Raw genomic sequence first — 24,727 nt, forward strand, 5'->3', positions numbered from 1 at the left:
CATAATGAGTACAATATAATGCATGAAACATGACAAACCAAACGTTTTAGCCTTTTAATTTGTCATTTTATAAATATGAAATAAACACGTTGCAAATAAAGTTATCAAAACAAGTAAAAAATAGTCGATGTAGTGATGGCTTGTTCAACAGATGTCTCTTAAAAGGAGGCAGACTACCAACCAACCCGGTAGTTTCTTACATTTCAACAGCAGCTTCAAACATCACCACCAAGTCTGATGAAATAAAAGAGCTAAAAAACTGCAGTAATTTTCTTTATGTACCACATACAAATAAATTCACAAATAATTCTTTAAATCAAATTCTTTTACAGAAAACAACTCAACCATGACATTCGTAGTTACTTGTGAAAAGACTTGACCCCGCTTCCACTTATATTATTTGTAGGTGAGATGTACAGTACAAACCATTCTGCTTGGTTTGTCAAGAAAACCCGACTTTTCTATAATGTTTTAAGAATGAAAGTCTTGAAATTGATATTAAAAGACCAACAAAAGGGGAGTCACTGTCTTCATTCCAAGTCAGCTATAGATAATCCTCTTTTGCAATCACCCCAGTAGATTTAACTGTCATTCACATTTCCCACAGTGAAGACAAACCTGAGAGAACACCTCAGAGTGTTTTTCTACCTACCAGATCCTTTGGTAGTCCTGTGTGACTGGTTTTTACTTCCAGAAGAGGATGTTCCAGAAAAGCAGCCAGCAAGGATAGATCAGTAGGGATATGAGGGGGTAAACCAGAGAGCCGTACAGGGAGTGGTCCAGGATGCCCTGCGAGATGACTGACAGGTATAGCAACCAACCGTCCTGGAAGCTGACTGGCACTTCCTGCAGCTCTTGGAAGAAAAATACAGAAAAGAGGAGTGTGCAGGCTGGGCTGAGGATGACCAGGATGAAGGCTGATAGAACCCTAAGGGGAGAAAAAAAAGGAAGAGAGTAAAGTTTTACATCCATTTGACTCAAGAAGGACAGAGCTACAACGGCCAAAGAGTCTGTGCAGGTGTATTACTTTGGTACGTGGGGTGTGATGAAGGCGGCCACAGGCACCAGGGTGAGAGCCAGGATGAAACCCAGGGAGAAGTTGATGAGGGCGGTGCAACCCAGCAGCACGGCCAGGTACAGCACAGCCACCAGCTTCAGCACTCTCCAGCCCTGCTCCGTTCCCTCGCCTGACAGGAGCCTTCAGCAAACAGCACGTGAAACAGTTCACTCTCCTGCATCACAGTGCTCATTAAAGCTGTCTTAATTCTCTCTGTCTGAATGAAATGTGTGCACAAATTATGTCAACAATGAGGTCACACACATAGTTTAGAGTGTATGTGCCTGTCTGTTTTTTTTTTTTTCAGATTCATTGTGTAAGTTCACTGTTAAGGGTTAGTATACATTAGGGTACATTAGTATATTTGTATAAGGTTTGGATAAGAAAAAAGGTTCCCTCTGACAGAAAGGTAATAGTAATGTGGACACAGTCAAGAGTCAGCTCAGAATACTGTATGACTTGACATTTCATGTGGTTTAACACACCTGCAAAATGTGTCATTAAAGGTGCATAAAAAGAAAAATAAACATACAGTGTATGGCAAAATCAGTGTGTTGCAGGTGCAAGTAGCTACCTGTGTGTGTTGTGAGGTAAAGCCAGGCCTGCTGTGTAAACAGCAATGGCTGTCAGGACCACAGCCTCGGTCTCAGACACCGGGAAGTGTTCCACAGCCATCTCCTGAAAATGGATTGGCAGGGTGTACAGAGCTGCTCCAGTCAGATGGCTGATCACCAGAGGGGTCAACACTGACAGCACTCCTGGACTGGACAGCTGAGAGAAAGCAGATTTGATTAAAGTGGCGATGTAACAGACTGAGGATAAGTAAACTGTTTAGTTTCTGTCCCGTTAGAAATGATGTGTGTTTCTCACCTGTTCAGTGTCGGCGATTCCATCTTCTGTTCTTGGTGGTGGAGTCGCTAGTTGAACCCACAGGTCTAAGGCCTGTATCATAGTCAAGGGCAAATCTGGCAATCAAGCATGTATCAATACCAGTGTGAACGTCACTCTGTTGACATGTAATTAATACGTACATGATGTTGATACATTTGTTGTTGTGCGTCGAAGTTTCGGATTAAATCAAACTAAAAGGGTAAATTGTGAAAGGATACACGAAGCAGCAGGATGACAGCGAGGAGGCCGAAGGCTGGCATGTAGTAACCAATGGAGACAAAGTGAGAGAGAGACGGCATGAGGTAGAAGAAGTAGGACTGATGTAGGCGCTCCAGGAGGTTATTCAGCTTACGATACATTCCTTCCAGGAGCCTAGTGGATATTCATTTAGATAAAAAAAAGAAAGAACAAAAAAAATAATTAGTTATTATATGAAGTTGAGATTGAGAAAACGAAATCACATTAAAACAGAAAAATAAACCAAAAAAAAGTCAGTATACTCTTGCTCTGACCTGCCAATGGTGGTGGCATCAGTCTTGTACTGACGGAAACTGTTGACGCCCTTGACAGTAGCAGCCTCAATGTGGTATCGCAGGAAAAGGCCATGATCTCCCCAAGGCCTCCCACTGGCCTGCTTCATCACCATCAGCATCATGGTCTGGACTGAATGGCTGTAGCCTGACACACTGTCCCAGTCATTCCTCTGGAGCTATAGGAACATCCACACAGACAACCTCAAGTTATCGAAACATTCTGCTCACCAAATACATGGCAGAAGAGCAAATGTGTCAGGTCTCTGTAACATCTCTTCACAAGCCTTCACCTTGCCCTGGATGGTGCAAAGGACTCCTATTTTCTGACAGAACGCATAGAAGAGGTTGGCTAAATCCAGGTTGGGGAGCTGGCCATTGAGACCCTCCAGTACCAGGTCCATACTGGTGATGACATCACTGCTGAGCTCGAGGGACAGAGCTGCCTGAATTGAACCACCACGGCCTTGAAGTGGAGACCAGTCCATACCTACATGCACCATTACAGAGGAAAAGTCAACTGAGGAATGCTGTCTTGTTGTTTTTCTTATGAGAAACTGGGAGAACGGTGGCGATTACCTGTAGTGTTGGTGTGGTGGTATCCCTCCAGCCAGGCCTGCATGCCGATCAGATCATGCTCATTCACAAGGAAGATGATGTCCTTGGCCCAGTAAATTTGATCTATTAAGGATCATAACTGTCATTAAGCAAAAAATGCCACTTTAACGCCATTTGCATGTCGGAGAGGGCCGTGGGTTTTGTACTCACTCCTGAAGTACTGTGCCAAGCCAAGTAGCAGCCCCACTGCCTGGTTGTTGTTATCGCCCGGGGTGCAAGGGGCACTCAACACCAGAGCTTCAGTCCGTGGAGCTCTGGGGGCTCGAAGGATCCCATATACATTTGTCCCTTTTACCATCTAAGCGGAGAGAGGAGGGAGTAGGTCTGTTTCTCGATGAGACCAGAAATGTGAGCGAAAGACTTCAATCACAAACTTACATATCTCTCTTTGTTTTCATCAGGGAAGGGCAGCGTGCGAGCGAATCTCTGGGTAAACACCTCCAGCCCTCGAGCCTGCATGGTCCTCACCAGCCAATCCACAGGCATCCCACTGCAGAGAAACAACTTGTCAATCAATGCAGACCCTTCGTGCTATTGATCAAAACAGAGTCATATACTGGCTTCTCCATTCATGTCACTTCGTCCATCTCTGTAGCTTCCTGTTGCTTACTCTGCTTTCTTCTTATGAGCTGAGAACTCTCTGCCAGTGGCCAGCGCCCTCTCCCCTGCTGGAAAGCGTTCCTCCACCATGGTAGACCCCATGGCATTCTCTGACATGTATGTCCGCAGAGTGAACGGCTCAAACGCTAACCCCATGAACCAGGCCACACCCGCCATGTAGCAGACCACACTAAGATGAGAGAATTAAAATGACAGAAATTACATTAGTTACAAACGCAGGCACATTTGGCACTTTAATCTTTCAATGCCCAATAACTCACCAGATTGGAGCATTGAGGCGGGTTAGCAGACCGATCAAGGCCCGTCTTCTGTTTGGGTCAGACAGCAGTCCCATGTTGTTGCCCGTTTTAACCTGATAAATACTGGATGCACTGGACCCTGAAGGCAGCACATTGATTGTAACTTAAAATACGCGATTTTTTACTGAAGCAGAGAGTCTGAAAACTACATATCATTTGGTTTTATGGATCTATGTCTATAAATGTATGTCATAAGTAGGGTATTATTTAGGTTTCCATTCAGCTGGAGCTAACAAATCGCGTCCCATTGTCAGTGTATCTATTAACAGCTATCGTTAGCTTATTGCTAGCTGGCTAGCTTCGCGAAGTGGTAAAATGTTTTCCTTCTTAAACCGTTGTCCTCTGTGAGTGTTAATATTACAGAAACGATTATTGCAGTTACGTGTTTAATATTTCACATAGTTTGTATGAAGACATACCTCCTTCCAGTGTGCAGCGGGTCACATCCACCTGCTGAGGTGGGGCTTGTTCACAGCAGCCGCTGCTAAATGTTTTCAATTTCCTTGTTCCTGCGGGAAGGTTAATGCGGCGGACTGACTTCCGGTCAAGAGGTAGGAAGTAAAATAAAACAACATAGTTTAAAATAAAACGAAAAAAGATTGAATCCCACAGAAGAATAAAAAGCCTATAACGGATATTTCGCGACTTAGAGACCATAAATAAGATAAAATTAGTTTAACTGACACACACACACCAAATGCTTTTTCAAGACCTTGATGCTGAAAATGATACTGAACAAATTTCAAGTAACACTCTTGACTGCTAATGTGTAATTCATTAATTTTATGTAACTATTGTAATAAAAGACAATTACATTTTCTTAATAGCTTCCATGTAATGTGACCCAGTGAGAGAAATTACTTCTACAATGGACATTTAGGACACACTTTTTTATGGATCCATGATTTCCTTTCAATAGCTTCCATGAAAGGCGAGTCACTGATCCTAAATCAACATAAAAATGTACCTCTACATAACACACATAGGAAACACCTCTTCATACTGTTTTTCGTGTTCTGTATGTTAGATTATTATATTACTCACCTTAGATTATGAATTACAATGTCACTTAAAAAATTTAAATTCATTTTTTTTTTTTTTTTTTTAAATGGTGGTACCCTTTTTTGCATTAAGATGAAGGATTGATAAGATGAATTGATAAGATGAAGAAACAAACAACTGATGCAGAGTTCATATATTTATTGTTATCTACACTGTTATCTATACTGTACAAAAGTATAATTGCCATGAATACATAAAAAAGATTCCCCCATAACACCTCTCCATTAAGTCCAATAACACTCTCTGGTCCAGACAGTCTAGATGTCCACCCCCCCTCCCTGCATCACTCTCCAGAGAGCACAGAAACTTCTTGGAGATGCTGTCGCACCACCTCATCCAGCACCTTGCTCACACCTTTACAAGCCGTCATTGCAGCTTCAATCAGAGTCTCTAAGTGATCCTGATGTAGTTTGGCGTCCATCTGCAGCAGAGCGATCTGTCCGCTCCGGGGCAGCAGCGCTAAGGCCAGAGAGCTCACTCCTCCACTTTCCTCTGCATGGCAAAGGTCAGCGAGGGGCGTCTCGTCTACAAAACCAACCGTGCAGGCGCACACGTAGTCCCGCATGGGGATGCCGGCGTCAATCACCGCCAGAGTGGCAGCATTCACACACACGCTGTAGTTCCCTCCATCTGACTGCAGAATCTGTTTGGAAAGAAAAGTCGCCCGGTGTTTCAGTACAAAAGACGGTGATCCCAACACTGTAAACACCCAGTGCATCTCACTGCTCAACACCAACCTTGACATAGATGTCTATTTGAGAGCGCGGGTACAGCTGGGTCATCACTGCAGCTTCAAACGTCTGCTTGAGGTGGAGGCTCATCTCAGTGGACTTGCGGTCCCCGTGTGGTCTCCTCTTCCTCTCCGCTGTGCTGAAGGTGGCCATGCTGTACTGACAGTTGATCACAGCTCGATCATGAAGAGTGCGGCTGCGTGAACCTCGCATCTGGGGGTGACAAACACACACACAATCAGGAGATTAACGAGTTACATGCAAGGATTAAGTTTTTGCTGTTCCTAAATTACATCTATGAGATATTCGTAGGGCTGGCTGTAAATTCAATATTATCATCTATCAACTTCTGTGACTTGTGGTATATCATATTTTCCAATTTACCATATTAGGATATCAGAATTCTGTTTTCCAGCCTACATGTTTATTATTGAGGTTGCAGTCTGCAGTTTTGTAGAACTGGACTTTTTTTTTTTTTTTTTTAACTAAAAAGGTGTTTCTAATGTTTTGTCCACATGGGGAGGGAAAGGTCAAAACATTAGAAACACCACCACTAACTATTAGCTTAGTGATAACATGGTTAACAGCTTCTAAATGCTTGACAAAAACTGGACATTATACGGTTTGTTAAGGAAGGATGTGGCTGTGCTTGACTTGTTTTTTTTAAAGTAGAAAATTATCATTGTTATATAACCATATCATCCAGACTAATTTGGACTATGGTAATTTATGATGGGAATTATTTAACATTTCATAGACTAAATACACACTTAAATGCAATCAATTGATTTCACAATCTTAAACATTTAATAGAATTTACTGCTGACCCACTTATACTGACTTGTGTTTTCATCTTGATTAACATTTAATCTTAAATCTGGTCTGTGATCCAGCATCATAGGAAGGGTTTTTAATGTTCAAAACATACAGTAGCGTTAAGATTGTCCATCACAACAACACCAACCTGCTGTCACTCTGAATGTTTGCTCCTCTGGGTAAAACACATGCCAATAGAAACCTTTCTACAGTGAATCTGCCTGCTTTGGACTGCTGATCACTGACCTGCTGTACAGCTATTTCGTGCTGGAGGTAATTCACGCTGGTCTTGGTACCAGTCTGACCCTCCATCCGTGCTACTCACCTCATGTGGCCCGTAGACCACAGCCAGAGCCTTCGTGTTTCCCTGCTCTAAATACGCGGATCCGTCAGCCTGCGCGAAAACTCCCATCCGGGCCTGAACCTTCCGCAGCTCGGTGGCTTTTCTTCCATCTAAGCGGTAGCCCTGGTCAGACAGCAGCTCCAGACCCGCCATGTTTCCGCAAACTTCAGAGCGAACTGCTACGCAACGACCACGTGTCTGCTGCTGGACTACATTACCCATACGCCAAATTATTGGAAGAACTACGGCAGGGCAAAAGGGCCAAAATACTAACAACCATGCACCTTCATAATGTCAGTATAAGAATAAATAAACGTGTATGCATGTAAGACTTCTTCTGTAGGTAAATTATGGAAAAAGGTTTATTGATGAGGCTCCCTTATTTGTTAAAATGTACTGAAAAATTAAATGATTATCAAGCAATATATAATATTTTTGATTTATTTGATTATTTGATTTTTTGATCCTATGGTTTTGAATCTCTTTTTACCCTTTTTAATTAATTAATTTAATAATTAATCCTCTTATTATATTATTTATTTTTCTATTTATTAATTAGTGTTAAGTCTGCACGTCATGAATGTACATTTCCTATGTTTCTGTTTGGTAATAAGGGCAACTAAATTCAACAGAAATGACCATATTAACCTACTTTTTGGTAACTGCTGTACATAAGATTTGTTAATAAATGATTTTAAGAAAGTTACTACATAAGCATTTTATATGTATGTCACTAAGATGAAAGAAAAACTGTGCCGTTTTATTTTATTATCTGGGGACCCCTGGAAATCTGTCTTATGATCTTGGTAGAAATTGGGTCAAAAAAAGAAATCAAGCCCTCTGTCTGTATTACATTATTCAACTACTCTGGATTATTACGTGCTTTAAGTCTGGCCTGCTGATAGAATTTTTCTGCAAGTAAGTGAACAGAAAGACACGCAAGTCATAAGCCGCAATGGATGGAGAGTTGCACAGCCTCAACACTTTTAAAAATAAAATTTATTAGCATCTCTAATGTGTATAAATAAAAACATATATGAAACAATGTATATACGTATGATGTAATGAGTTTAACAATAACAGGGTTACATGTGATACAAAGGAGCAGTCATTATTTTAGCCAGTGTATTGTGAGGAAAACTGTACCTTGAAATCAAGCTTTCAAATATGCATACCTATAAGTTGCAAATCTACATTCTTTGATAAGAATGAAACAAAGAACTCAGTTCCGGGGTGGAAACAGGGAGAATATGGTAAATATGCAGTTTTGCGTTCCCGTTTCTTAAGATTTTAAAACATCTTTGATTTAATACATTACAAATTCGGAATTTTTTTTTTTTTTTTTTTAAACTTTTCACTAACAATGTTGAGGCATAAAGCCGCAACACTATTCACACCGACCTCCTCAACTTTACATTACACTCAAAAACAAAACCCTAAATAGGATTTCAACTCACTCGTTTCCATTTACTGAAGTCACATTGTTCCACAGACTCATAAGAAAGGGTCTTTACAAGCAGACCTGAAATCTAGGGACAATATGACTATAATGTTAGACACAGCGACAAAAAATAGAAAGATACCAAATGACAAATTTTACATGTAACTAACAGACCCGAAAGGATCAAACAAACAACTCGATTTGCATTTTACTAATGTAACAAGGTTTGCCATTTTCTGCGATGGCTTGCTGTGCCTGGGTCAGAATACCAAGAAGACAGTGAATGGATGCTTTTGTGGGGGTCTGAGGACTTGGCTCTTAGGCAAAAAGCAAAGAAAGGAAAGGACCTCTCTTCTTGTGTCACCCGATGTTTTCTATTTGGTCATGCTTTAAACACTCAACGTGTTCAAATGTCTTACAAAACTGACAAATATGCACGTAGGACGAATGCTACCTCTGAAAGCCGGCCAGAATCTTACAATAGCCAATGTGATGTGGACTTGTAACAGACCACTAAATATACACTGCTGACGACTACTGGGATTAGTCTACAACCCACACAAGTGTGTGTAAAACTGCCATAGACAAGTCAGTTACAATGTGTGGACTATTATTGGCCTTTGTCTCAGTTTTTCCTCATAAGTTGAAAAATATCACATTTTAAAAAGGGGATAACAACATCCAAGACTAACTGCTTCAAAGTAAAAAAACGGTGGGTAGGTACAAAAAAAAAAAAAAAAAAAACAAGAAAAAGAAAAAAAGTGGTGTGTCTGCTTTAATACGCAGGTGTACGTGACAGTGAGAGGTTATCGGCACCCAAGGATCATGGCAACCTCATTCAGCCTTATGGAATGAAGGGACTATGTAGTAGATCTGAAAAACGATGGTCTCTGCTCCATCCCAAGTCTTTAGAAGAGTGCAAAGATCCCCTTATTTCCCTGATATATCCATGTTCTCGCATCCTAAAACTCTGCAAACTCCTTTGCGCATTTTTCCGTTAAAGAAACACGGATCTCCTCTTCCTCGTAGTCGTCAAAGTTGCTGGTGTCCCCTGGGCCTCTGCACTTTGGTATGAACGGGGCTTCCACCTGCAAGAACGGGAGCGATACATATTTTATTAGGCAGGCTCTATATTTATGCCTACACTGCCAATCACACTGTTGACAGAGAAAGGACAGGCAGTTAGTTCTCTGAGGAAGGACGGACTTGTCTTTCAGCAATGTACCTTTCACTGTCGACGGCCGTCTAGGAACTGGCAAGAACGAATGATGCTAAAGTGCAGTGAAATTTGCCAGCTTAAGGGGGTCAGTCTGCTGCACAGGGAGAGCCTGACAGATGGTCAGTGTGTGAAACCCTCTCCCTCCACACCTTTCCGATGTCTGCAGCTTAATCCCCATATTAATGATCGTGTCTTCCCCTCTCATTGACAGCAGGCATTTCGAAAACAGCTATAAACACTTGCGCCATCAGACATGTTTGAAAGACACTTTGTACAGACTAGCTGACCTCATGTCAGGGGTTTTGTTTTGCATATGCATGTAAACCTCATTTTGCAGAAGCACCTGTCGACAATGGCTCTTCATACTTTGATGATTAACCCTCAAAAATAGATTATAAACCACTGTTTCATCACACTTTACAGTCGCTATCTTTGCAAATAATACCAAATGACATTTTTCTACATTCACTTACACCTATTCTCTGTTAATACATTGTGAATGCTTGACATTTAACCAATCAAAAGCATACGTGCCTCTGTGCTGCGATTCTGTTTGCTATAATGCTACAATACACCATTTACTGAACATTCAAGTTCCTCAGCCTTTTCCCAGGTTACAACTATTTTCAATAAATGTCAGTGTCATTTCTGTGTATCGTCTGCATTTCAGTTTCCATGTCTTCAAAAAGGCACCCAGCACAGACACAGATGTTTGTGGTCTTTGTGGCTCAAACGTGACATTAAGCAAAAGTAAGTCTTCAGTGTACTATTTCCCCAAAGCTGTGACTCCACTTCTTCGGCTCTGTATTTACTAAACATGTAGTGTGTTTGGTTGTTAGAGAAACAACTATGAAGGTGACATGACACAGAAAGACATGGCTTTAGCTGGGATTCAAAGACATACAGGCGTGTGTTTGTGTGCAGGCCGAGACACTGAGACAAGTTGTTTGCAGGGCAGTGAAATGTTTTTAAACCCAGAACTAACATGACTAAATATCAATTAAAATAGCAATAAAACTACAGTCTAACAATGACACACAGCAGTATTTAAGGAGCAAAATATTGAATAGAGCCTGTAAATAGACAAGAAAAACAAGACACGCTGCCTTGTTTATGTGTCAAATGTAGCTTATTAGCTCTGCTTGTTAAAACCGTTTCTACATCACAGAATAAAGACGCATCTGACAAGAGAGAGCAAGTCCAAAGTTTATAAAGCCATAGTATAATAATGAGGTTAAACAGAATCAACAGATCAGTGAGATTCAAGCCGGAGCTAAATATCTACATTGATTAATCGAAGAGCTCCATTATCATGTGGCACTGATAGCTCACAGCCAGCGGTGGAGCTGGGTGATTTCCAAATGAAAAAAAAAATACTCTCTGAAAATCATTGCAAGCATTTAAGTGAAAAATACTGAGCTCCAAACATAAGGGACCATAAAACAGCCCTTTAGATATCTTTCTACTGTAAAACAAAATAATATAAAATCATACCGCTGGAGCATCACAGCTGTGAACTTTGCAACAAGCAAAAAAAAAAAAAAAGAAGAAAAATCAATATCAACAAATCAGTATCTAATTAGCTTGGCTTTTATAGGGGTAACAGTGTGTGTGGTGTCTTGCCTTTCTCTCATAGATTGCGATCCAGTCTGTTGTGGCAAACCACTTGTGGCCCTTGATGTCGTTGACTCCGTTCTTCAGGTTGCCATAACGTTTGGTCAGATCCACCTGCAGCAGGTTTCTCAACAGATCCTTCAAGTCGGAGCTGAAATGGGAGGGGAACCGCACCTAGAAAGAAGAAGAAATACCTGTTTTACATATTCTTATGCTACAGCCATGAAGCACATTACGAATTAAAAGGACTTTGTTTCCTCCCTTCACGCAGAGATATCCAAAAACAAACACCTGTTTACCTTCCCAGACACGATCTTCTCATAGATCTGAATAGGTTGATCTGCAAAGAATGGAGGGTAGCCAGCTGCCATTTCATAGATGAGGACTCCGAGGGCCCACCAGTCCACAGCTTTGTTATAGCCCTAAAAAGATTCAAAAAGACAGAAACAAACAAAACTTTACAACTAATAGAATTCAAATGTCAATGGCATTTTTACTATTAAGATATCCTCCTGCTTCTGATGTATAACTGGACCAAAGGTTAACATTAAACGAGAGAGATATTCTTTATGTCAGCAAATATACTCTTTGTATCATAATGCATAGCACCACTAATTTTACTACAATGTGCAGTATCAAACGTGTCATTTCTACCTTAACGTCTTTGCATGTACTGCACTGGAAAATACACTCTTCCACAGAAGAAGATCTGCTAAATTTATGATGCACTGGTTTGTTCTGATGTAACTGTAGCTTTGATATGGTGTACAGAGTTTTTCAAGCTGATAGAAACAGAGATAAAAAATACAATATGTCTTTTTGCTGCATTACATTTATGGTCTGCTGAGGCAACTGGTATCTCCTCCTATATTGGAGTGGATTTTGTCATGTATGATTGGTCAGCTGGCACAGAAAAAAGTCTCACTTTTAATAGGCATTAAATCAGCTTGTCACCTTTTGTACTTTGCACCTGTGCTGGATATTACTATGAATATTACTAGACATGGTCAAACCAGTTATCCCTTATCTACAAAACGTACGCAATGAAACAACAATCCACTCCCATAGCAAAAACAAAACCAAGATAGAGGTACCGATTTTTTTTTTCATTTGGAGACAGGGAAATGAACATTGTTACATTCGTGCGTTGAACATTTCTGTCAACCCATCTGTTCAGACATTAAAATAAAAGGGAAAATAAAAGGAACTCCATACTTTGCTGAGAATGATTTCTGGCGCCAGGTACTCTGGTGTCCCACACAACGTCCAGGTCCTGCCTTTTACCCGCTTGGCAAATCCAAAGTCTGTCACCTAGAAGTCAGGAGCATATATACCATGTATGGGCAAAGTGTGGACTTGTAAGACAGAAGTCGCATTTCCACCACAGGCACTTCCCTAGGGCCTAGGAACCATTGGAAGAACTCAATGCATTACGTTCCAAAAAGGTCCCCCAGCTTGGGAGGTAGACTTTTCTAAAATACAGGAATTTTCGGGGTTTAAAACTTAAAAGTTGCGGATACCTTGGGTGGAAATGGGTGGAGCCGCATTACGTATTCTTTCCTTGCGTTCTAGCTCACCTGAATGTAGCCATGGTGGTCAATGAGAAGGTTCTCAGGTTTCAGATCTCTGTATATGAGATCTAGTGAATGGAGGTACTCAAATGTCAGCACTATCTGGGCAGCATAGAAGCGTGCGTGTGGTTCACTGTAGAGGAAGAGGAAAGAAGTGTGTTCGTAATCTCAAGAACTAATCGATGCATGTTGTGACACACAGCAGAAAATAAAAGATGAAATCAAGGGTGAATTCAGTAGTGAGACGTTTTATTTATATGTGAAGGGTTGATGACAGGTACAGTACAACACTCACCTGAACCTTCCAATTCGTCTTAGGTGTGAGAACATCTCTCCTCCCGGAACATACTCCATCACCATGTACAAATTGGAGTTGTCCTAAGAAACGTAAAAAGACACTATGTTGAATACTAAATACAGGAATTTCAGTTACCACATTTAAAAAATTGTTTTTTTAATGGATCGTACCTTAAAAGCATACTCAAGTTTGACGAGAAAGGGGAAGCTCACAGCCTGTAATATCCTTTTCTCATTTAAGGTGTGTTCTATTTGCTTGAGTTTCACCACCTGACATTAAAAGAGATAAGATGACCTTGTCGGACAAATCTCACTTACTCAAGGAACAGAGATAGCAGACACTAAAAGGAAAGGCAGTTTTTATCTATTTATTTTACTTGTGTCCCCTAGTAAGGACGTTATGCAACAAGAACAAGTTTTAATGTCATTTTTAGGGGGATAAGCAGGTATTTTTATTAGCAGCACGTCAACCCTGTTATTTATTTGAAAGTGTTTGATGCACGCATCCACTGACCTTCTGCTTGTCCAGTATTTTCATGGCAAAGTATTGCTCTGTTCCTTTGTGTTTCACCAGCATGACTCTTCCAAATGAACCAGTACCCAGGGTCTTTAATCTGTCAAAGTCATCTAGGCACGTTGTGCTCTGTGAAAATAGCAACGGGTTAGCCTATTCTGTGGACACAGCTATGAAAAAGTACTGAGTTCAAGTTCTCATCAGTCTTACCTGTGGTGGGCATTCCCATTTCCGTAAGAAATCTTCTTTGGCTTTGGCTAGAAACTCTTTCACTGAAAAGGAGAAAAGACAGATAAACTGAGCATACAGCTCTTGTCTGGTGGCACAAACTGGATTATTGGCATAAAAACACAGTTGGGTTTTAGATTAAACTGGTATAACAACCAAACGTTATCATACTAGAAGGGGAAAGGAAGAAATGTGGGGAATGGAACTTAAACTGTAAACCAATGGGGAAGAACATGAGTAAAGTCAACTCTCATCTGGATATAAATTAAATGGGGTACAAAAAATATCACATACTTTTTTTTTAAGGTAGGACAAATCACAAACACAAGACAACATCCAAGACAGGCAGACTAGTGATGCATGCCAAGACACTCAGTATATTTGTTTCTGTTATTTAGTAGCCTTGTTATAAAGGTAGAGGGAACACAATACTGAGAATTACAAGGGCGGCTTCACTGAGCATCTTGTGCATCACTTAGTACAGTTTGGGGGGAGCACTTGGTACAGTTTGGGGGAAACACAGCAATAAAATGGTAAGCAAAGACAAACCAATGTATGGGAAATCCAGATAGAGAGAATGCGGACAACAAAAACACTGACTTATTATCAAAGCACACAATAAAAGCAAGCACATCCAGCAAGTCGTCACAATGAGACCAATGCCGTTCTGCCATTCTGGTCATCTTTTGGAGGAATGAGCATACCAAAAGTCTCTATTGATCACCAACGTTTTGCAGGAACAATCACCCACATGGATGGGATGATACGGAAGAGAAGACAGAGAGAAATATAGAGTTCATGTACATAACAACAATTATCACACATCAACATGTATACACAAAGCATATGTAGTGAATAAAAGCAACTGGAATGAAAACAGAGCCGACATTCACCTGAGGAATTTAAACAGAGACTGACTGTCTACAGTGGTATCCAAACAACAGGTGTACCAAAACGCCATGTTGCAGAAACTTGGTCATGCATATTAGGTCAGATTGATAAGATAACACTCCATACTAGAAAGAAATATTCAAAACCTAATGCGTAGTACAAAGCTTTAGACTTCTGTGAAACTAACAGTGAATGTTTTTTCCTGCAGCTTAGTCTGATAACTTCTCTCACTTCAACAGCTTTGAAATTATGATGAAAACCAGAGCTGAAATAATTAGTAGCTGAAGATGCATTACATTAATTGTAAGAATATATTTTTCAAGCAACATTTCCTGGTTTCAGCTTTTCAGTGGTGATGATTTGCTGCGTTTCTTTGTCTTATGAAGGACGAACAACTATTTTCATTATCAATAAAGCTGACATTCATTTTAGTGATTTAGTCTTTTGGTCTAGAAAACATCAGAGAAAAGCAGCAAATACTCACATTTGAGATGCTGGAACCACAAATGCATTTTCAGCCTGAAAAATTACTTTAACAACTGTGCAATTGAAGAGTAATTAATTTTCTAATGAACATCATTGATAAACATTACTGAATATGGTAGTTCTGGTCTGTCATTTTAAAAAACAAACTATTAGTCTAATCAAGAAAATAACCTGCAGATTAATTCATAATGAAAAAAAAGTTAGTTGCAGCTAACAACATAGCATCCACAATGACTAAACATCTACCATCCGCTCACAGGAACTACATTGTTAAATAATATGAGGTGTTTTTGTGCGCACAAATGTCTCTCCAACATTTAGTACCTGGGAGAACAAATCAAATAGTCTAAAGCCAGCACAGTTGGCCAACCTTTCCTGACAGCAATGCCAAAATCCAGACAAGCATAACATGGTTCAGTTATGTCGGCCTGTGCTGTTACACTACAGAGTGAAATACAATACATGGGCACAGTGAAATAAAATAGGTGTCATGATGGCAGCTGTTTAATCTCCCGGTGCAAGTGTGACTGCCTTGGTGCTGATCCAACTGTTCCAGCTCATGGCAGCTATATACAGTAAACACAGGTACTCTGTGTATGCAGCACTGTAGGTAACCAGGTCGTCGTGTCAGAGCGGCTACAGCCCAGACAGATCTGCAGCTCAGGGCACAGTGTCAGCTTAAACAGGTTTAACAGTTAGCTGCGGTGCAGGATCTAGGGATCATAGTTACACTCAAAAGAAATGCTTGGCAGTATGGGAACTATTGCTGATCTGATCATCTCTGTCTGTCTAAGTGTCTCTGGTTGGCACGGTTTACTGTGCCTGCCTGGTCTCTCTCAACAGGTCAATAAATCTCAAATGGAACGTATTCACTGCATCATAAAGTGACGCTACTTTAAACAAACTAAGTGCGTAACTGAACACAGATTGTTCCCTGCATTGTTTTAAGATTATAAAAATGTATGCAAGAACTGGACAATTTCAGTGCAGAAGTGATTTTAGGCCATCAATTGCAGTTAATTATGAAAAAGAACACCTTAACCAACAGCTTTTAAGTTTGCAACCAGCAAAGGGAAACATTTATGATTTATCATCCAGGGTGCTCAACGATGACAAGCTGCACACATCAAAGTATACGAGCACAAAGTAACACTGGCCTAGGCCTAGTTACGTCAAACCTTTCAAAGCTTGTAATACCCCTTATCCTCTGACGAAGGTCTGATGACAAGCTGCTCCAGTCAATGACGAGCTGAGTGTGAGAAGTGAGCATTGGTGGACCTTTACCGTAGCACGATTAGAAGATGGGTCTCTAAATAAACAAGTGACACGATTCCAACTGTGTCTGTATAAGCCGCGAAGATAGTAGTAGCTCCCAGTTTTATGAATGGAAAGAGGGCATTTGTCATTTCTTCACCATATTTGGTCACGGTGCAGTACAGAGGGAAAGCTTTGTTTATGTAGCCAAGAATAAAATGTGGCAGTGAAGCCAGAGGCAGAAGCAGTCCCACACTGCCTTCAAGAGAAATTTATTGGCTATTTATAACAATTACTCATGGGTTTGTGGTTTATTGCTGCAAAGTTACTGTGTGATACAGCTAGCCGTGCAGACTGAGGCTGCAGCTAAACATGCAGGAAGAACCACATCCTGATTGTTATTCACCCAAGTTAGGGATGACAGCACAGAGGAGATGATGAGGTGATGCTAGCCTGGAGATTTTCAACCTCGTTATCCAAGGCTTGGGGATGGGGAGCGACTTACACACCACGGCTAACTGTGCATGTGTACAGGCCTGAGCAGCTCCCACCATCAGGAGACAGAAATGACAGGGGCCTTCTGAGGGCTAATCCCCCCCTCAAAGCTAAAGTTAGCAGGCTAGCTGCTCATCAAGCCTGATCCTTCTTGTGCTCCAGTTGGCATTCAAACAACCTTTTAACGCGTTAAAGTATCAATATGGGGGAATTTATCGATAAGCATTGCTTTCACGGCTCAGTAATAGGCTTTAATAGGCTGTTAACACAGCCAGTGCTCTTCCTCTTCCCCACCCCCTTGCAGCCAAGAAAACCACAACATCCACGGGGTCTTCTTGCTACTAGCTTAACGCAGCTAGGCCTTTTACTAAATTCCGCTGCAAACATCACACACATTCATTTCCTGCGAGGTCATTTATCGTCAACTAAAGGGCGAAGTGTTTGCAGCGCTGGTGGGATAACTGTGCGGGGGGATGACGGACGGATGGCCCTCCCCTGCTTTAGCTGCCAGTTAGGACAGTTTAAGTGCTGTAACAGGCTAGCTATCTCCGCTAAGGAGGCTCGATAAGTGTCAGGCGTTAAAACACGACATAAAACACAGCTGGGGCCAAACAAACACCCCGGACTCACCGCTCTCTAGCTCGTTGCCCTTCTTGGCGGTGGCAGCGTTCCCCATGGTGTCGCTCCGGCGGAGAGGAGATGGCGGTGGCTAGCTAACCTTCCTTCCTACAGCTGATACTCCCGTTAAAAAAAAAAATAGGTAAACCCAAAAACGATGCGAGTATTCAGTCGGTTCAAATGTGAGAAATTAAAAGTCCAGTATCCCTTCCTGGCGGGCCCCCTCACTCTCCCTCTGTCTCTCCCTCTCCTTCTTCCCCCGTGAAAGATTTCCGCTCCTGCTGGCTCAGTAATGTCTGTGTGGTTGACATGAAGCTAGCGGTCACTTCTGTTTCGGACTCGGCTGCTCCCCCCCCCCTCCTCCACCTCCTCCTCCTCCTCTCCAACCAGCAGCATTCACTGCATGGTTAGGTCGTGGATTGGCCAGAGATAACATACCAAACTTGACTTGCTGCTGCATTTTTTTTTTTTTTTTTTGAGGCATCACGATTGCAATCGGAGATATGAAATAACACTTAAAATACTCGTTTGCTGACTTTGCTAGAGGCTTAATAGAACTTCTTTGCTGCTAATCCAGCTGTGAATAGGTGCAGCTGCACCCTCAGGTGTGTCTCTTAACAGACATAGAAATAATCTTACATTTTATTATATTTACCAGACATGTAGTTTTGAAGACACTTTTCATGAGCTCCACATATGCTTTGCCAGTTTATGTATGTGTGACAAGCAGGAAGGATTTGACAGAGACGTAGACAATATCTAAGTAGAACTTATTAAAAATGAATAAATAGGAAACCCCAAGACAAAATGAGATACTGATGAGATGATGATGAAGTCCTCATATTACTTAGGGCAGTGTGAGAAACCAGCAAGAATGGCAAGATTTTGAAAGTATCCAACCAAAAGTATCCCACCCCGTCCTGTCAGGTCTCCCTCCAAATTCACTCTCACACAACACATGAATGTGGCTGCCTGACTGCTGCTGGAGGATGAGTCCACGACAGTGACGAAGAAGAGCGCCGCATCTGCTCCACGGCCAGGTCTCTCATTCGCACAAGCACGGGCCTAATGGTTCGCTCAGAGTTACCGCTCACTCGACTCAGAGGCTGTGCTTCGTGCCAACGGGTTTGCTCACTAAATAACAGGAGGTTACAGTACACAAAATTGAGAACCGTGGCTCTTTCTCATGCTTCTGCTCATTGGGTGTGCCCTTGTGCTACCGAATTAGATAACTGAACAGGAGTCGCTGCGCAGTGGCTCTCACTTGTTCTGCAGCTCAGTGGGTGTGTGCTTCATGCAGAGTAACAGAGTAACATGAGAGTCTGTCGCTGAGCCCCAGCTCAAACTTTGAATGTACTTCCTCAGACATACTTATGCGAGTGGCACACTAACTTGGGCTTGTGGAAGAGTGTGGTCATATGCAATGAATGGTAGGTAGGCAGGTACATAGATGGACAGGTCGGACAGATGAAATGACTGGACGGGCTTATTACAGACTTATGACAGCTACAGACACTGGATTTTTCTTTTTCTTTTTCTTTTTTTGTAGCAAATATAACAAAAAATACTTCTGAAATAAGTTGCATACACTGCCTTTGAGTAAAAGTAATAATAAAACAATATAAAAAATGTGAAAACATTACAAGAAAAAATCTTGCATTTGAAATGTTACATAAACCTCTGAAATGTCGTGAAGTATAAGTAAAAAGTAGGATAAAATAATATACTCAGGTGAGGTAGAAATATCTTTTCTTTAGTAAACATAATTAGTTACTTTCTGCCACTGCTGATCCAGCTGTTAGTCGGTGCAACTGCACCCTCAGGTGAGTGTTTACTGCACAAAGACTAATAAACTGTTGCCATTATGATCTAACATTTTAGTATTTAGCAGGCATTTAGCAGGCCACTTTAGGTGGTCATTTAAACTTTATTCTGATGGCAATGGGATACTTTTTTGTTAGCTACACATATGCTTTGCAAGTTTATGTATGTATATCAGATTACTTAAGTAAAAGTAATAACAAAATAATATAAAACATGCTACATTACTGTACAAGTTGTAAAATGTTAAGCCTCTGCAACTGTAGTGAAGCAGAAGTATGAAGGAGGCTAAAATAAAATACTCAAGTATGGTAGAAATACCTCAAACTTCCTTTAAGCTGGCTGATAGTACTGCTAATTGAACTGTTTCTACAGTGCAAAGACTTATCGACTATTTCTATTTTGATCTAACATTAAAGTGTTCAGCAGGCAGTGGTCATATAAATAGTACACTTTTTATTAGCTGAACTTTATGTCTGCAAGTGTATGTGTTAATGAAATGCAGGAAGGGTTTGAAGAGAACGAGACAATAAATAGATAGAACTTTATAAATAAAAACAGAAATAAATCCAAAAGACAAAATTAATTATTAGGCCAGAAACAGTAGTCAAATCCATTTTCTTTAAATAGCACAAAATTAAAATTTTTTCAAGTCCTCAAATTAAAAGTAATAATACCACAATGTAAAAAGTATAGAAGTATTTCCAGCAAAAAAAAGGCCTGCTTTATTTTAAAAAAGTAAAAGCACTTGATATGCAGCTGAATTGCCTCTTTCAGTTTTATGATATGATACATCATGACGATTTTTGGTGTAATAATGTGTGAGCATAATTTCATTATTGTCGCTGTTAAAAAAGAAAACAAATCTTCACGTTTGTTCTGATAAAATAGACACATACAATAAAATATGTTAATCATTCAAATGTCACACATAAATATTCATTCCTGATAAAATGCAAGACTTTAAGCTCCAAAGTGACCAAAATGTATCCACTTGAGGGAGTTATGAAGTGTGCCTAAACATTTAGTGGATGTAGGTGCAGTCTAAATCTACTCCTCCAGCCGCCTTTCACTTTCTAATTATTTGGTCAAACTTAACTGCATGCAATCAAAAATTCCATGACTACATACATTACAAACATGAATAATATAATAATTGGACCCTGCAGCGTTCTACATGTAAATCACTGTAAGCAGCCACAATGAGCCCTACAGGTACAACTGTACAACTCTTTTGGTTGTGTTTAAACTGTAAGGTGCTGGTAATTCACTATTTCCATGTTATTCTACTTCTGTCCTTGTTATGCATGTATGATCACAGCTATGCTGTGAGCGAAACACTCCTCCAATAATGACTAGAGGCAACAGTCTTCACTGGGGGACAAATTATTCATAAAATGCAATAAATGGAATGATAGTTATTACAAACCAGGAAAAGAGGAGCTACATTAAAGAACAGTTAGAGCTAATTCAAACCATTTTTTAAACTGCTGGGTAGTTTGGAGAGCCTGTACAGCCATGCCTAATGAGACCTTTGTTTCAGGATTGCGAAAGCTGCATGTTTCTGTAGAAATACTGTATGAACTGTTATATTTACGATAAAATACCCATCAGATTACTGTTGGTTGTTAGTAAGCGGTTGTAGAATTACAGTATATACTGTAAAGGTAATGTCACTAAGTACCCAGATACACTTAAAATGATATAAGTATTTTAAATTTGACGTTTACACTGTTTTTATCTATTGAAAAAGGTTAAATTCAAAATATAAAAAAATTTGACACATTTATTTTGACGTTTAATCAGTGATGTAATACAAGTACTTATTTATTCAAATACTGTACCTAAGTACTCATTGAGATACTTGTATTTGAATATCCATTTTATGCAACTTTATACTTTTACTTAATACAATTACAAAAATATTCTACTCATTACTGCACTACATTTATCTGGCAGCTTAATTATTACTAGTTACTTTTCAGATAACAGTTTCTTTATTTTTCTATCTACAAATCTTTATGATTTAGATTTTTTGTTTGTGTGTTTGTTTTTAATTAACTGAAGGATTAAGTTTTCCTTTTATGCAGTAAGGAAATTCTCCTGTTTGTTAAAGTAAATAGATTATTTACCCCTCGGACTAGCTGGAAAAACTAGCTAGTTAAAATGAGCTCAACCTTAACCACCTACAGCAGAAAAATGCAACACACACACGCGAATGCACCAGAAATATTTATCATGATATTGATCATTAAATATCAGGAGCCATTGGTTTCTACATATTGATGTCAGTTTAACAGCAGGGGTTGCAACACCATGTTCAGCTTTAGCTGTAGGGGAAAAACTAAACATTTACTTGAGAGCTTTTGACTGTTTTGCCTTTTCTTTTTTTCCATTTAGAAAGCGCTCAGAACTTTAGTTACAAGTTACTTTTCCAATTAAGATGGTTCATTCCAAACATCAGCTTATACAGTAAAAATCAGCATTCATTTTTTGTTTTTCGCCACTTGTTATTTTATGGTTAATTTTCTTATGTATATGACTGTGTGTGTATTGTCTATTTTTATTTTCTTTCCTTGTAAAGTGATTGGTAATATCAGGTTTTGAAAATTATTTATAGATAAACTTAAATAAGTAAATTATTATTATAAAAGTAGCTCCACCACCTCCAGCTTCAAAATGAAAACACTAATTGCATGTTAGCATTTGAATTTTAATAAATATCCAGTAATACATAATGATGAATAATAGCTCTCATGGGGTGGAGTGCTTCCACTTTTGATACTTAACATTTTGATGATAATATTTATGTACTGTTACATGAGTATGTTTTTGAGAGCAGCACATTTGATTGAGTATTTTAACATTGTTACTGTATTTTTAGGTTTAGTTGAGACAAGTGAAGGATCTGAATAATTTTATTGTTTCAAATGTCTCTGTTTCATATGCCCCATCAGCCCAGTGTAGTTAAGGCCAACAGGACGTTTGGGAATGGTTGTTCAGGCCTAAGCGTTCGGGGTATTGTAGAGTACTGTGGTGGATTGGATGGCAGAACTCACTGCTCAGCCCAGTGCAGATATTAGGTCTAATTATCATCAGCATGTGGAATGGGAGGTTCCCTCCTTCACTCACACGCTCAGCCAGCTGTCACATTTTGATAAGGCATCTGATGATTGGTGTTTCCTGTTTGATTGCAGACTTACTGTGTAGCTTGTCGTCTTATGGGTTAGTAATTACATAGTTTCTCAGATATGTTTGTTTATGGATTCTCCCCATGAAATGTGTTACAAAACAAATACTGTTGCAATTAACAATTATTTTTGGTATGGACTGATCTGCCAATTATTTCTTGAATTAATTCATCTTTGGTCAAATTGTCAGATAGTAGTGAAAAAAACATCTCCTTTCCCAAACAAGACATGTGAGGCATGTCTTGTTTTGAGCAAAAACCTGAAGATATTTCATCTATGATTATATAAATTGATATAACTACAAGAGAATGTTCAAATCACTTAAATGCTTAATTTGTTGTCAAATTAGTTGCACATTAATTTCCTGTCCACTAATCTGTTATGTGACAAAGTGTTTCGGCTCTATAATCTTTTATATGTTTAATATTTGAATATTTTGCCCCACAAAACAAATTAACTGTGATATCTGTGAATCTTCTCTACAGAATATATATTTTTATTCCAAACTGTCCATCTGCTTCTCAGTAATATCAATACTTATTGCACACAAATGGTATCTTCAGAACATTTAGGCTAAGTTCAAGGTAACTTACATGTGTATTTCACCCATGTTCATTCAGAATAGGAAATGTGAGCCAGTCACCGTTGAAGCTGCCAGTTAATGAAACTCTTGAGTGCCACTTTTCTTGTCAGACAGATAATGTAGAGCATGATTGTTGTAGTCTGCTGTTACTATGTGCTCTCTCAGTTACCAGCATCAGCTTGTGTTGAAATTATACTTTACTACACAAGAGGGCAGCAGATCTCTGTTATATAATCTGTGACGAAAACCTGTGTCAGTTCTGTGTGCAGTGATGCCGTTGCCTAGACCGCAGTCACAGGGACTTGATTTAATTTCTTAATTTAATTTAATTGTGGTCAGCTTTTCATTCTCTGTTCACCATCCCTAAATATATTGCATTTGTCTGATGCAAGTCTGCTGGTTGTCTAACTGTGTGAATTTTAGATTTACAAACAGGGCTTTCTCTTTTAAACAAGTTTCACATTTCATAACAAACATGTGATAGCTCAGTGTGTCCTATTAGAGCTGTGGTAGTTCTCATGGTTAAAAAGGAGGTATTTTGTGTATCCATAGTCGTCCAAGAGGTTTTCACCCATCAAATAAAGTATAGTGCTCCATGTTGTTTTTACAGAAAATGCATGCTATCCTGCGAAGAGATATTTTAGTTATTGAATGTGACACTCATCTGTTTTCACTCTTTTATCTCCCCATTTCTTCTTTCTTTCTATTTTCTACCCAACAAACAGTATGTCATGTTCATTCCAGCTGACCAGCTGCTCTCCATATTGGCTTTCTTATGTTCTTTGCAAACAGGCTCGGCTGCGCTTCAAAGGGAATGATTTATGTCCTTAAATGAATGAATGAAAAGCCATATCTGTCCTGTTTTCAGATTTGGTCTGTTTAGGGCTGTAACTATGGACTGGACTGCATTATTTCAGCCTTCATCACAACACAAATGAAAATTATGTTTTTTCCTTTGTTTTCCTGCTGTAACCACGCAACTGCGTTCACTTGTTTACAAAGACAGTTGGCGTAAACCGTATTTTAGCTTTAACACTATTTTAAGCCTTTATTTGTCCAGGCAATTGAAATATTGGGTAGAGTGGCTGTCTTTCAGACACACCCTGCATTCACACAGGAGCAGCCTAGTACAACCACAGATTTCCTCTGTTGGCTCCCGACCAACTCTACTCCAGTGGTTGGGGCTTGAGTGCCTTCCTCCACAGCACATCAACTGGATTTATAGGGAGTGGGGTGTGTGATATTTGCAGCTCTCCAGCTTCTGGTTGTCACTGGATCCCTAAATTTCCTTCCTCTTGCTGGGATTCAAACCATCAACACTGCAATGGCAAGCTTACTTCTGTCATTTTAAGATTACTCAGATCTGGACAGTACAGTTTTTTGACTCTTTCTGCTTGAAAATCCGTTCGTTTTGGTTTTGCTGAGGGTGTGGCATGCATGGTGGGGCTGGCATTGCCTGTATGAAGACTTTTACTGCTTAAAATGATTTATTATGGCATTGCTGGAGAGCAAACCATGCCTTAATCAGTAAAAATC

The 24,727-nt window shown here is 39.9% G+C and overlaps 4 protein-coding genes across 4 annotated transcripts in view; 1 reads left to right on the plus strand and 3 right to left on the minus strand.

Moving 5' to 3' along the window:
* wrnip1 (WRN helicase interacting protein 1) overlaps window positions 1-24,727 on the plus strand; it is a 64,806-nt gene that overhangs the window by 29,037 nt on the left and 11,042 nt on the right. The gene's annotated exons all lie outside the window — the stretch shown is intronic.
* gpaa1 (glycosylphosphatidylinositol anchor attachment 1) lies at window positions 42-4,486 on the minus strand. The gene is made up of 13 exons (XM_070845341.1): window positions 4,436-4,486; window positions 3,978-4,095; window positions 3,707-3,886; window positions 3,475-3,586; window positions 3,247-3,394; window positions 3,058-3,159; window positions 2,772-2,968; window positions 2,461-2,657; window positions 2,167-2,320; window positions 1,928-1,999; window positions 1,632-1,828; window positions 1,028-1,198; window positions 42-928 (listed from the first exon to the last, which is right to left on the minus strand). Exons 2-13 carry the CDS (start codon window positions 4,049-4,051, stop codon window positions 685-687), a joined length of 1,848 nt encoding a protein of 615 aa, XP_070701442.1. The 5' UTR covers window positions 4,052-4,095; window positions 4,436-4,486; the 3' UTR covers window positions 42-684.
* Window positions 5,231-7,134, minus strand: exosc4 (exosome component 4). The gene is made up of 3 exons (XM_070845453.1): window positions 6,951-7,134; window positions 5,816-6,022; window positions 5,231-5,721 (listed from the first exon to the last, which is right to left on the minus strand). Exons 1-3 carry the CDS (start codon window positions 7,119-7,121, stop codon window positions 5,362-5,364), a joined length of 738 nt encoding a protein of 245 aa, XP_070701554.1. The 5' UTR covers window positions 7,122-7,134; the 3' UTR covers window positions 5,231-5,361.
* On the minus strand, window positions 7,950-17,880 carry prkacbb (protein kinase, cAMP-dependent, catalytic, beta b). Its single transcript, XM_070844754.1, has 10 exons — window positions 17,609-17,880; window positions 13,835-13,896; window positions 13,625-13,753; window positions 13,282-13,380; window positions 13,109-13,191; window positions 12,820-12,946; window positions 12,458-12,553; window positions 11,542-11,664; window positions 11,252-11,416; window positions 7,950-9,497 (listed from the first exon to the last, which is right to left on the minus strand). The coding sequence occupies exons 1-10, from the start codon at window positions 17,652-17,654 to the stop codon at window positions 9,372-9,374; spliced, it is 1,056 nt and encodes a 351-aa protein (XP_070700855.1). The 5' UTR covers window positions 17,655-17,880; the 3' UTR covers window positions 7,950-9,371.

This window comes from Pempheris klunzingeri, chromosome 15 (assembly GCF_042242105.1).
Source record: "Pempheris klunzingeri isolate RE-2024b chromosome 15, fPemKlu1.hap1, whole genome shotgun sequence".
In the NCBI taxonomy this organism is placed as follows: Eukaryota; Metazoa; Chordata; class Actinopteri; order Acropomatiformes; family Pempheridae; genus Pempheris; species Pempheris klunzingeri.